This window comes from Manis pentadactyla, chromosome X, assembly GCF_030020395.1.
Source record: "Manis pentadactyla isolate mManPen7 chromosome X, mManPen7.hap1, whole genome shotgun sequence".
NCBI lineage: Eukaryota > Metazoa > Chordata > Mammalia > Pholidota > Manidae > Manis > Manis pentadactyla.
The window spans coordinates 43145694-43160277 of NC_080038.1; the positions used below are offsets into that span (position 1 = coordinate 43145694).

The following is a 14584-nucleotide window of genomic DNA, read 5'->3' on the forward strand; positions in this document are numbered from 1 at the left end:
ATTAAAAAAAAAATTTTTTTTTTAATTTAAATTTTTTTGTGTGTGTGTGGTCGTTTTGTTTTGACGGGTGCTTTTTGGAAGTCTTAAAGGGGCAGGGCGGGACACTTAATCCAGAGGTAGGGAATCTGGGGATCTCTGGGCACCCTAACCCCTGGGCTGCAGGGAACAGCGAGGCCCCTTACGGAGATAAATAGCCTCCAGGCCGCTCCCCCTCCAACGTGACTCCACCACTTTGGAGCAGAGGTCCGGACCAGGCCACGCCCACAGCAACAGCGGAGATAAACTCCATAGCAGCCGGGCAGGAAGCAGAAACCCTGTCTGCACGCAGCTGCCCAGCACAAGCCACTAGAGGTCGCTGTTCTCCCAGGAGAGAAGGGCCACAAACCAACAAGAAGGGAAGTTCTTCCAGCTGTCACTCGTCCCAGCTCTGCAAACTATTCCTATCACCATGAAAAGGCAAAGCTACAGACAGACAAAGATCACAGAGACAACACCAGAGAAGGACACAGACCTAACCAGTCTTCGTGACAAAGAATTCAAAATAAGAATCATAAACATGCTGACAGAGATGCAGAGAAATATGCAAGAGAAATGGGATGAAGTCCGGAGGGAGATCACAGATGCCAGAAAGGAGATCACAGAAATGAAACAAACTCTGGAAGGGTTTATAAGCAGAATGGATAGGATGCAAGAGGCCATTGATGGAATTGAAACCAGAGAACAGGAACGCATAGAAGCTGACATAGAGAGAGATAAAAGGATCTCCAGGAATGAAACAATGTTAAGAGAACTGTGTGAACAATCCAAAAGGAACAATATCCATATTATAGGGGTTCCAGAAGAAGAAGAGAGAGGAAAAGAGATGGAAAGTATCTTAGAAGAAATAATTCCTGAAAACTTCCCCAAACTGGGGGAGGAAATAATCGAACAGACCACGGAAATACACAGAACCCACAACAGAAAGGATCCAAGGAGGACAACACCAAGACACATAATAATTAAAATGGCAAAGATCAAGGACAAGGAAAGAGTTTTAAAGGCAGCTAGAGAGAAAAAGGTCACCTATAAAGGGAAACCCATCAGGCTAACATCAGATTTCTCGACAGAAACCCTACAGGCTAGAAGAGAATGGCATGATATATTTAATACAATGAAACAGAAGGGCCTTAAACCAAGGATACTGTATCCAGCACGACTATCATTCAAATATGATGGTGGGATTAAACAATTCCCAGACAAACAAAAGCTGAGGGAATTTGATTTCCACAAACCACCTCTACAGAACATCTTACAGGGACTGCTCTATATGGGAGCACTCCTAGAAAGAGCACAGCACAAAACACCCAACATATGAAGAATCGAGGAGGAGGAACAAGAAGGGAGAGAAGAAAAGAATCTCCAGACAGTGTATATAACAGCTCAATAAGCGAGCTAAGTTAGGCAGTAAGATACTAAAGAGGTTAACCTTGAAACTTTGGTAACCACGAATTTAAAGCCTGCAATGGCAATAAGTACATACCTTTCAATAGTCACCCTAAATGTTAATGGGCTGAATGCAACAATCAAAAGACATAGAGTAATAGAATGGATAAAAAAGCAAGACCCATCTATATGCTGCTTACAAGAAACTCACCTCAAACCCAAAGACATGTACAGACTAAAAGTCAAGGGATGGAAAAACATATTTCAAGCAAACAACAGTGAGAAGAAAGCAGGGGTTGAAGTACTAATATCAGACAAAATAGCCTTCAAAACAAAGAAAGTAACAAGAGATAAAGAAGGACACTACATAATGATAAAGGGCTCAGTCCAACAAGAAGATATAACCATTCTAAATATATATGCACCCAACACAGGAGCACCAGCATATGTGAAACAAATACTAACAGAACTAAAGGGGGATATAGACTGCAATGCATTCATTCTAGGAGACTTCAACACACCACTCACCCCAAAGGATAGATCCACTGGGCAGAAAATAAGTAAGGACACGGAAGCACTGAACAACACAGTAGAGCAGATGGACCTAATAGACATCTATAGAACTCTACATCCAAAAGCAGCGGGATATACATTCTTCTCAAGTGCACATGGAACATTCTCCAGAATAGACCACATACTAGGCCACAAAAAGAGCCTCAGAAAATTCCAAAAGATTGAAATCCTACCAACCAACTTTTCAGACCACAAAGGCATAAAACTAGAAATAAACTGTACAAAGAAAGCAAAGAGGCTCACAAACACATGGAGGCTTAACAACACGCTCCTAAATAATCAATGGATCAATGACCAAATCAAAATGGAGATCCAGCAATATATGGAAACAAATGACAACAACAACACTAAGCCCCAACATCTGTGGGACACAGCAAAAGCAGTCTTAAGAGGAAAGTATATAGCAATCCAAGCATATTTAAAAAAGGAAGAGCAATCCCAAATGAATGGTCCAATGTCACAATTATCAAAATTGAAAAAAGAAGAACAGATGAGGCCTAAGGTCAGCAGAAGGAGGGACATAACAAAAGATCAGAGAAGAAATAAATAAAACTGAGAAGAATAAAACAATAGCAAAAATCAATGAAACCAACAGCTGGTTCTTCGAGAAAATAAACAAAATATATAAGCCTCTAGCCAGACTTATTAAGAGGAAAAGAGGGTCAACACAAATCAACATGATCAGAAACGAGAAAGGAAAAATCACGACGGACCCCACAGAAATACAAAGAATTATTAGAGAATACTATGAAAACCTATATGCTAAGAAGCTGGGAAACCTAGGAGAAATGGACAACTACCTAGAAAAATACAACCTTCCAAGACTGACCCAGAAAGAAACAGAAAATCTAAACAGACCAATTACCAGCAACGAAATTGAAGCGGTAATCAAAAAACTACCAAAGAACAAAACCCCCGGGCCAGATGGATTTACCTCGGAATTTTATCAGACATACAGGGAAGACATAATACCCTTTCTCCTTAAAGTTTTCCAAAAAATAGAGGAGGAGGGGATACTCCCAAACTCATTCTATGAAGCTAACATCACCCGAATACCAAAATCAGGCAAAGACCTCATCAAAAAAGAAAACTACAGACCAATATCCCTGATGAACGTAGATGCAAAAATACTCAACAAAATATTAGCAAACCGAATTCAAAAATACATCAAAAGGATCATACACCATGACCAAGTGGGATTCATCCCAGGGATGCAAGGATGGTACAACATTCGAAAGTCCATCAACATCATCCACCACATCAACAAAAAGAAAGACAAAAACCACATGATCATCTCCATAGATGCTGAAAAAGCATTTGACAAAGTTCAACATCCATTCATGATAAAAACTCTCAGCAAAATGGGAATAGAGGGCAAGTACCTCAACATAATAAAGTCCATCTATGAAAAACCCACAGCCAACATTATATTGAACAGCAAGAAGCTGAAAGCATTTCCTCTGAGATCGGGAACTAGACAGGGATGCCCACTCTCTCCACTGTTATTTAACATAGTACTGGAGGTCCTAGCCATGGCAATCAGACAAAACAAAGAAATACAAGGAATCCAGATTGGTAAAGAAGAAGTTAAACTGTCACTATTTGCAGATGACATGATACTGTACATAAAAAACCCTAAAGACTCCACCCCAAAACTACTAGAACTGATATCGGAATACAGCAAAGTTGCAGGATACAAAATCAACACACAGAAATCTGTGGCTTTCCTATACACTAACAATGAACCAACAGAAAGAGAAATCAGGAAAACAACTCCATTCACAATTGCATCAAAAAAAATAAAATACCTAGGAACAAACCTAACCAAAGAAGTGAAAGACTTATACTCTGAAAACTACAAGTCACTCTTAAGAGAAATCAAAGGGGACACTAACAGATGGAAACTCATCCCATGCTCGTGGCTAGGAAGAATTAATATCGTCAAAATGGCCATCCTGCCCAAAGCAATATACAGATTTGATGCAATCCCTATGAAACTACCAGCAACATTCTTCAATGAACTGAAACAAATAATTCAAAAATTCATATGGAAACACCAAAGACCACGAATAGCCAAAGCAATCCTGAGAAAGAAGAATAAAGTAGGGGGGATCTCACTCCCCAACTTCAAGCTCTACTATAAAGCCATAGTAATCAAGAAAATTTGGTACTGGCACAAGAGCAGAGCTACAGAACAATGGAACAGACTAGAGAATCCAGACATTAACCCAGACATATATGGTCAATTAATATTTGATAAAGGAGCCATGGACATACAGTGGCGAAATGACAGTCTCTTCAACAGATGGTGCTGGCAAAACTGGACAGCTACATGTAGGAGAATGAAACTGGACCATTGTCTAACCCCATATACAAAAGTAAACTCAAAATGGATCAAAGACCTGAATGTAAGCCATGAAACCATTAAACTCTTGGAAGAAAACATAGGCAAAAACCTCTTAGACATAAACATGAGCGACCTCTTCTTGAACATATCTCCCTGGGCAAGGAAAACAACAGCAAAAATGAGTAAGTGGGACTATATTAAGCTGAAAAGCTTCTGTACAACAAAAGACACCATCAATAGAACAAAAAGGATCCCTACAGTATGGGAGAATATATTTGAAAATGACACATCCGATAAAGGCTTGACGTCCAGAATATATAAAGAGCTCACACGCCTCAACAAACAAAAAACAAATAACCCAATTAAAAAATGGGCAGAGGAACTGAACAGACAGTTCTCCAAAAAAGAAATACAGATGGCCAACAGACACATGAAAAGATGCTCCACATCGCTAATTATCAGAGAAATGCAAATTAAAACTACAATGAGGTATCACCTCACACCAGTAAGGATGGCTGCCATCCAAAAGACAAACAACAACAAATGTTGGCGAGGCTGTGGAGAAAGGGGAACCCTCCTACACTGCTGGTGGGAATGTAAGTTAGTTCAACCATTGTGGAAAGCAGTATGGAGGTACATCAAAATGCTCAAAACAGACCTACCATTTGACCCAGGAATTGCACTCCTAGGAATTTACCCTAAGAATGCAGCAATCAAGTATGAGAAAGATCAGTGCACCCCTATGTTTATTGCAGCACTATTTACAATAGCCAAGAATTGGAAGCAACGTAAATGTCCATCGATAGATGAATGGATAAAGAAGAGGTGGTACATATACACAATGGAATACTACTCAGCCATAAGAAAAGGGCAAATCCAACCATTTGCAGCAACATGGATGGAGCTGGAGGGTATTATGCTCAGTGAAACAAGCCAAGCGGAGAAAGAGAAATACCAAATGATTTCACTTATCTGTGGAATATAAGAACAAAGGAAAAACTGAAGGAACAAAACAGCAGCAGAATCACAGAACTCAAGAATGGACTAACAGGTACCAAAGGGAAAGGGACTGAGGAGGATGGGTGGGTAGGGAGGGATAAGGGGGGGGAGAAGTAGGGGGATATTAAGATTAGCATGCATGGGGGGGTAGGAGAAAAGGGAGGGCTGTACAACACAGAGAAGGCAAGTAGTGATTCTACAACATTTTGCTATGCTGATGGACAGTGACTGTAAAGGGGTTTATAGGGGGGACCTGGTATAGGGGAGAGCCTAGTAAACATAATATTCATCATGTAAGTGTAGATTAGTGATACCAAAAAAAAAAATAGGGCAGTTCCTGTGTGGTAACCTCCAATGAGTTCTACACAAGAGTATAAAGGGCATATAAAAGTGTAGGCAAAGGGTCTGTTTGTGTTTATACACAGGATCAAAGCCTAATTGGGCTACCCCGAAAATGAACTAAGATACGATATGAAAAAGAACTTCCAACATCAGCACTCTCTGGAAGACTCATGCCAGAAGATGATCATCAAAAAACCCCAACAAAAATCCATGCACTGCTACAGCTGTAGATGCACTCATCCCACCAGTTCCTGGACTTGCCATGGGAATGAGGAAGGAGATATCTAAGCTGGCCTGTGCATATAGTAAAACAACAAATTTGACTGGACCTATACTGTTGGAACTCAATCAAGAATTAGGAGAAGTGCAAATTGTAGCACTCCAAAATCTTACAACTACAGACTATTTACTGTTAAAAGAACATAAGGGATGTGAACATTCCCCAGGAATGGGTTGTTTTAATTTGTCTGATTTCTCTCAGACTGTTCAAGTTCAGTTGGACAATATCCACCATATCATAGATAAGTTTTCACAAATGCCTAAGGTGCCTAACTGGTTTTCTTGGTTTCACTGCAGATGGCTGGTAATTACAGGTATGCTTTGGTTATGTAACTATACTCCTATTATGTTAATGTGTGTGCGCAATTTAAGTAGTAGCTTAAAACCTATCATGCTGAAGTTACTCTACAAGAAGATATGTCAAAGAAATAATCAATCTTCCCATATTTTCTTCCGCCTGCTACTTCTATAGCTTTTCTTCTTCCTTCCTAATTACAACCCTTAAATAGAATTCGTGCCTCATATCAAATTTACCGAGTATCATAATTCTTCCAAGTGGTAAAGATACCTCAAGACAAATGCTGGGCATAGAAGCTACAGGGCATAAATATGCAAAGAAATAAAAAGCTAACTATTTCAAACAATAAGGCTTCTCTCTCACTTACCAACTTTACATTTCCTTGTATGGCCCCGGAAGATGACTGGTTAGCCAGAGACGGGTAAGATTCCTCAAGGGAGGAACAACCTAAGACAGGCACAGTCGCAGGGGGGTCATCAGGTGAGAAATTGGGCATCAACAGAGGTGAGGCTTAGAACCTCACCCCCCCTGTTCTGAGAGAAATCTTCCGCATACGTGGATGTTTTATTGCCCTTGTCTAGCTTGGATTAACACAGTCTACAGGCACACACTTGATCATCTACATTTGCTCTCTTACAACACTAAACTATGTTTTCTACCTTTATCTTGTATCTACCTACCACTTCAGCATTTTATTAAAAATAATAATAATAAAGAGAGAAATGTGGTATCCACATATAAATCAAGTATAAAAATCAAATGAGTATTCATATTTGAACTGAGTATTCATATTTGAACTATTTATATTTCATAATGCATGAGCAAAACCGAAGGTTTCTGTGATGGCTGCCCTTGTGCTGTTCTCCATGTAAGAACTTGTTTGTTATGCTTCAGAAGATTGGAGACTGACGAAAATTAGGCTTGGGGTGGATTAATGATTGTGCATTGAGCATTGACTCCCCTATACAGAATTTTATTGTTGTTAACAACCATTTGATCAATAAATATGAGAGATGCCCTCACACACACAAAAAAAAAGTACACACTTCCAATGGTAAAATAATAAGTAACCGGGATGTAATGAATGTAGTCAAGATATTGTAACAGCTTGGTATGGTGATAGCTGGTACCTAGAATTGTCATGTATATAAATGTTGAATCACTATGTTGTACACCTGAAACTAATGTAATGTAATACTGTGTGTCAACTACCCTTCAATAAAAAATAATTATGTACAACAACAACAAAAAAAATCCATGCTCCTATTAAAAAAAAAAAAGAAAAAGAAAAAAGAAAATAGTGCTGCGATAAACATAGGGGTGCATCTTTCTTTTTCAAACTGGGCTCCTGCATTCTTAGGGTAAATTCCTAGGAGTGGAATTCCTGGGTCAAATGGTATTTGTATTTTGAGCTTTTTGAGGAACCTCCGTACTGCTTTTTACAATGGTTGAACTAGTTTACATTCCCACCAGCAGTGTAGGAGGCTTCCCCTTTCTCCACATCCTCGCCAACATTTGTTCTTGTTTGTCTTTTGGATGTTGGCCATCCTAACTGGTGTGAGGTGATAGCTCATTGTGGTTTTAATTTGTATTTCTCTGATGATTAGCGATGTGGAGCATCTTTTCATGTGCCTGTTGGCCATCTGAATTTCTTTGGAGAATTGTCTGTTCAGCTCCTCTGCCCATTTTTTAATTGGCTTATTTGCTTTTTGTTTGTTGAGGTGCGTGAGCTCTTTATATAATTTGGATGTCAACCCCTTATCAGTTATGTCGTTTATGAATATATTCTTCCATACTATAGGATGTCTTTTTATTCTACTGATAGTATCTTTTGCTGTACAGAAGCTTTTTAGTTTGATATAGTCCCACTTGTTCATTTTTGCTTTTGTTTCCCTTGCCCCAGTGAGATATGTTCATGAAAATGTTGCTCATGTTTATGCCCAAGAGATTTTTGCCTATATTTTTTTCTAAGAGTTTTATGGTTTCATGGCTTACATTCAGGTCTTTGATCCATTTTGAGTTTACTTTTGTGTGCAGGGTTAGACAATAATCCAGTTTCATTCTCTTACATGTAGCTGTCCAGTTTTGCCAACACCAGCTGTTGAAGAGGCTGTCATTTCCCCATTGTATGTCCATGGCTCCTTTATCATATATTAATGGATCATATTTGCTTGAGTTTATATCTGGACTCTCTATTCTGTTCCACTGGTCTATGGGTCTGTTCTTGTGCTAGTATCAAATTGTCTTGATTACTATGGCTTTGTAGTAGAGCTCGACGTCAGGGAGCATAATTCCCCCTGCTTTATTCTTCCTTTTCAGGATTGCGTTGGCTATTTGGGGCCTTTTGTCATTCCATATGAATTTTAGAACTATTTGCTCTAGTTCATTGAAGAATGCTGTAGGTATTTTGATTGGGATCGCATTGAATCATTTATGTGTTACATGTATCTCTCTGCCTCCACCTCTGTCTTTCTACGTCTCCATTAATGTCTTTCCCGGTTCATGTCTTGTCTCTGATTCTATTTCTCTCTCATCTTTCTCCATCTCTGCTTCTGTCTCCCGCCTTCTTTCCGTCTCTGAGGGACTTCCCGTGGAAACCACTCCTGGTGTGACCTCGCATTCCTTTCTTTTGGGAAGAAAAGGACGCCCGCGGACAGGTCAGAGGGCGGGACCCGAAGGCTCCCTCTGCACCGCGACTCCAGCTCAGGGGACTTGGAAAAGCAGCCCCAACCAGGAGCCCGGTGAAGCGGCGAATGCCAGCCACCATGTCCCCGTCGCCGCCACCACCTATTGTCGCCCCGCAACTCTCACCCAAATCCCGGTCCTCCGCTACTAAACTCGGTACTGGTCGCGCCCCCCTTCACCCGGAGCCCCGCCCCCACCCAGAGGCTGGAGGAGCCAGAGCGGAAGTCCCTAAAGGTCCCCCCAAAGCGTTCCCGAGTCTCCCCGGTCCAGCCATCTTCCAGGACCGGAGACGGCGAACGGGGTCCCGGACCGGGAGAGAAGGGTGGGGCGCTCGGGTGTCTGGAGATACGTGAGGGGGCGGAGCCTGAAAACAATAAGAAGTAAGGCCTAGAGGTTGCTGAAGGCGGGAGACCCGCATATCTAAGAGGTCTGTAGGGGCTGAACCCATCTGAAAGGAACGAGGGAGATACAGTATGGATGGGGCTTCAGAGGAGCCCCATCCGACCTATAAAGGAGACAGGGCCTGCAGGACCCTTAGAAGGCGGGGCTTAAAGATAGGAAGTGGTGGGACCTGGAGACACAGGGACCTGGGAACCACTGCAGCCCAAGGTGGGTGGAGCCTGACGACTCGTAGCAAGGGAAAGGCTCCGATGAGCTAGGCAGGTTGTGTTTGATAGTAGCAGGGTGGACCCTGGAGGTGACGAAGGGGCGGAACCAAAGAAAGCGGACCCGGAACACAAGGGTTGTAGCCTGGAATAGCCTGGGTCTGACTGGTGCCCGGGTCCGGAGAAGGGGTGCGTGTTCCAACTGCATCCATGCCTGTGGAGACCCAAGTTCAAAGCCGGGGCCCTACGAAGAGAGCTGTGTGCACAGTGTCTGTTACCGCACCCCGCACCCCTCCCGACGCCCTGCCCTCCCTCGGGCCAGCAGTCGGGTGGCCGCGCAGTACATGGCAGTCAGTCAAAAGCAGGCAGTGTTGCAGTTCTAATACCACTGACCACCAGGTTCCTGCTTTGGGCCTTGGGAGGACCAATGTGTATTTTTGTGTAAGAGGGGTATTTCCACCTCTTTGCAATGGCTTGCGTAGGAGTTTTTATGCCTCCCAGAGGCCATTTGCACTAGAATATTTGTACCCCAGTAGACGTTATTTGCCCCACACGTGTAGAGGTTTGAATTTAAGAGACAGCATTTGGGGCCCACATCCATCCAGAAAAATCTTTCCCATAACTGCCCACCCCAGAATGAAAATTCATATCTGGTTATTTTGTGGTAGTTAAAAATATATATATACTGAGCATCACACAGCAGAAGTATTTCTGTGGTGTAGGGAAGATTAACACAGGGCACCTTCTTCAAGGAACTGGGTCTTCCTGACCCCTACCTCCATCCTAGGTCCATGGTGTGGCCACATGGAACAGGATTATCTTCACAATTGGGGTGACTGGTATCCAGGAAGACAGTCTATTGTGAGGTCAGGTTTCTGAGCCTTGGCAATGGGTGCATGGGGGTAAGGGATCAGGGGCGCAATGTGCACAACCATTCCTTCCACTCCAGCAATCCTTGTGTTCACTTGGTTCTTTAGCAAGCCTGTTCCTATGTCTCCTTATGATTAATCACTAGACCCACATGCACCCTTATTCATGTACCTATTCTATCTTGCTTAATTCCCCCTCCTGCTCACTCATCCCACAAACACTTACTACAGCCCACTCTCTGTGGGACTCCAAATCCTAGGGCTTCTGAGTCCCTGAAGAGGGCTCTGCCCCTTGTCCTGAGAAGGAGCTCCCACGGGTGGCTCAAGGACTACATACATAGGCATTTCAAAATGGGCTTTAAATACTCATCAAGATGCCATGCGAGGAGGCTGGGGTGAGAGCTTGTTACAAGTGAGTATGGGGTTGGGGTGCCCTGAAAGAGGAGGGGACGCATCCATCAGGGCAGCTTGGGTGCCCCACCCCCACCCTAGGACAAGAGAGCAGAGTAGAGGCCCTTTCTAGATGGTCCCAGGGCCAATTGGGAGCCAGCCCTCCCTTCGAGGTAGATCATCGGGGAGGGAACTGAGAAGAGGTCCCACGATGGCAATGATAGGCAGACACTTCCTCAGTGGTACTGCTGATGGCTGGGATAGCCTGGGGCTGGGGTACCCTCTTTAGGAGGCAGCTGGCTGGGGTCCTCCAGGAACGGGGGTGCTGGAGAGGGAAGAATCAGGTAAAGGTGAGTGGAGGCTAGGCAGGGCATTTCCCACCTCTCCCTGACCAGCATCCACCAGGTTCTTACCATTGCGGAACTGCTGGGCCGTGTAACGAGTCAGAAGGATGCCAACACCCTCGATGAGGGCCAAGAGAATGCCTCCCATCATTGCTGAACCCGCCATGGCCAGTGGGCCACCTGAGGGAATGAGAAGGCAGGGAGAGAGGTGAGGGCAGGCAGAACAGGATGGAAGAGCCTGGGGCCACGGGACAGAGTACTCACTGCGGGCAGCCAGCACAGCCCCAGTCAATGCTCCACTAGTGATGGAGTTCCAGGGATCTTCCTTTCCCCGCAGCTGCACCAGGCTGCAGTCGATGGTGGAGAATAGGCCCCCCCACACCGCGAAGCTACCTGCAGGGGGACCAAGGCCTAATTAGTGTTCCTAGGGAATCCCCAGAATCCATGGCTCAGGGTCTAGGGACTTTCAAGGCCTGAATGCTTTGGTGTAGAACAGGGAGAAAAACCCAGATGCAAAGGCAGATGGCAAACTCCTAGGTGATATTTCCCATCTGTCCCTGTGGTAGCTCCTTCTTCAAGCTGTTTGTCATCGCCATCAACACTCCCTTCCCTTTCATGGGGGTTGACAAGTGTTTTACAAGCAGATTTATCTTGCAAATATTTATCTACATAGCTTTTTATAGAGCCACTTTGATCTTCATTAGCATCACATAGAGTTAGAATGCTGATCTTGGTTTCAGGGAGAAGAAAACATGTTAGAAAAGCCAGTTAACAATACAATAAACTGTCTCCTGAAGCCTTACTGTGTGCCAGGACCTGTCCTAGGCACCGTATGTTGACTTCTGAAATTTTAAATTAGTATTATTAAAGTGTGTAGAAGAGCAACCAGCAGTTAGTAAGTACTATGTAAATTACAAATTACAACATGAGTGAGATGGTAACTGTTACCAACAAGCTGTGTTACAGATGAAGTTCACAGAGATTAAGCCACTAGTCCCAAGTCACACATCAGGGAAGATCCAGGGCTTAAACTCCAGAACTCACATTCTTGCTCTTTTGTATGAAATTGTTGGGAAACACCACTGCCCACAGGAAGTGTCAGGCAAAGTCAGGGCTGGAATCTGGACCTCCAAATTACATTCTAAGCCCAAAGAACAACCACCTCCAATGTTGCCATCGTATCTCCTTTGTCTCTCCAAACCTCTCACCTCCAATCTGGGGGGCTCGGATCCTCACAGCACTGACACTGCCTCTAAATCGGTGCCGAATTCCCTGGGGAAATCAGAGAAGGGGAGTCAGAGTAGTGTTAAGGCCCCTGTCATACAGAGTTTCTAGCTTTTAAGACTGGGAAGGGGATGGGAGATCTGTCAAGGGTTTCAGGGGTCGAGATGTGAAGTGGCCAAGAACTAGGAGGCTGGGAGGCACCCCAACACGGGTGCTCTCAGAGCCAGGTTCGGAAGTTTCCATGCATTTATTCACTCATTCATTCATTCAATGATTAGTGAGCCCCTATGTGCCAGGCACCATGCTGTATGCAGGGATAAAGCAGTAAACAAGGTAGATCTGGCCCCTGCCCTTTCAGGGCTCACATTATAGTGGGAAAGATCCTGAGCAAGGGTACACATAAAGAAGAAAGTTTCAGACAGCAATACACACCCTAGAGGAAATAGGATGAAGGGGTATGATAGTGGCTGAGGGATCAGGAAAGGCCTCTAAAGGAGGGGCATTTATGCTGAGACCTTGAGGATGAGGAGGGGAAACTTCAGCAGAGTTCCAGGAGTTGAGGGGAGAGAAAAGGGCTAGATGTATACATTGCAGAGACCTGGGCAGGCAAATGGATGGCATTTAAAGCCATGACATTTGATGAGATCTCTGGGGGTTGGGAAGAGGGGTGTCAAAAAAAGAGAAGTGATTATGTTGAATTAAAAGCATTTTCTCAACTTTAAGGCTATCACTTAAACTGCCAATTAAACTCCTGTCACTTCTCTCTGTCTAGGTTTCTGACCCAGAATATGCCTCTAGGTAAAATCTCTCTGGTCCTCACATACACTTAGGATTTGGTGATGGCCATTTTGATAGCACAGAAATTCCACAAAGGACCTCCAGATGGGTGCAGTGGGGGGTGACGACAAGCTGTATTTGCAGTTCCCCCAAAACCCGAGATCCTGAAGCCAGGCCTGGCACATCGTAGGCAATCAGGCACCAGAATGCCTGTGCATGTGACTGGCAGGTCCAAGGAGTTTTCAGGGCAGTATCCCGGAGGCAGGGGCGGGACAACTGCACCTCCCTGGGAAGGCCAAGACTCACAACAGGGGCATTGCGGAAGCCCTTGATGGCCTGGAAGACTCCACCACCGATGACACCCATAGTGAAGGCTCCACCACAATCATCCACAATTCGCCATGGGCTGCAAGCCAGAAAGGGAGGATTGGGGTTAAAGTGAGCACCCCCCACCCCGTGCCTTCTCAGGTGAACTCTTTCCAACTGGGAGAAACCAAATCACCCGAATGGGAATTAGCACTTCAGATAATAATGGGATTATTTCCCCCCTCATTTAAGCAAGAAATAGTGCAAAGGGAAAAAAGCATTAGTCTTTGCCCTGTCCACCCCTCCCGTTCGTAGCCAACCAAAGATAAAGCCAACTGCTTTACTACCATCAAGATTAAATTGATACACGCAAAGAGTTGGCACGTTTGAATAAGCGTTACGGAAGTGTTAACTAGCTAATATTATTATTGCATGACGGGATCGCACCCTCTTCTCACTCAAATCAAGCCCCACTCTCTCCCCTTTTCTTTAACCTAGCACAACTGGGAAAAACCAAGAGCAGACGGTGGGGAAGATCCAGCCTGTCCGCAATAGGCTCACCCAGGCCCCGCCTCCATTAACGAAAGCTACCTCGGAAAAACCACGCGTGGTGATCCTGGGGATTTCCGCTCACTACCGCACCACCCCCCGGCTGGAATGGATTCAACCGCTGCATCTCTTTTCGTTAACAAAGAGCGGGGCTGAGAGATACGTAATCAGGGGAAACGTGGAGTGGTTCGTCCTGCGCCATAGTTCCAGACACACATAGTGGCCCCTCTTAACGGAGCCCGAGGGGAGAACCAAGTGGAGAGCGGAAGTTGATAACAAATGTCTAAAGTCCCCCGAGTCTGGGACGTGGCGCTGTGTGGCCGGTGCCTCCCCCGCCCGCCTCCCACAGCTGGCCGTAGCGCCACAGCGACAGTCCCGAGGCCTGTGCCCATCGCCGTACCAAGGCTCCCGAGCATACTCCTCCATGGCGCCGGCGTCCGACCGCGCAGTCTGACTAAACGCCAGTCTGGCCACGCCCCCTCCGTAAACGCACACAGGCGTCCGAGCTTTCTTTGCCGCCCGTCAGGCCAAGGGCGCACTGTCATTGGCCATCAGGTTTGCGTCCACCTCGCTGC

The 14584-nt window shown here is 44.7% G+C and overlaps 1 protein-coding gene across 1 annotated transcript; it reads right to left on the reverse strand.

Moving 5' to 3' along the window:
• Window positions 1-10759: 10759 nt before the first annotated feature.
• Window positions 10760-14557, reverse strand: TIMM17B (translocase of inner mitochondrial membrane 17B). The gene is made up of 6 exons (XM_036917180.2): window positions 14410-14557; window positions 13461-13560; window positions 12362-12425; window positions 11418-11546; window positions 11223-11333; window positions 10760-11134 (listed from the first exon to the last, which is right to left on the reverse strand). Exons 1-6 carry the CDS (start codon window positions 14433-14435, stop codon window positions 11046-11048), a joined length of 519 nt encoding a protein of 172 aa, XP_036773075.1. The 5' UTR covers window positions 14436-14557; the 3' UTR covers window positions 10760-11045.
• Between the last annotated feature and the right edge of the window lie 27 nt (window positions 14558-14584).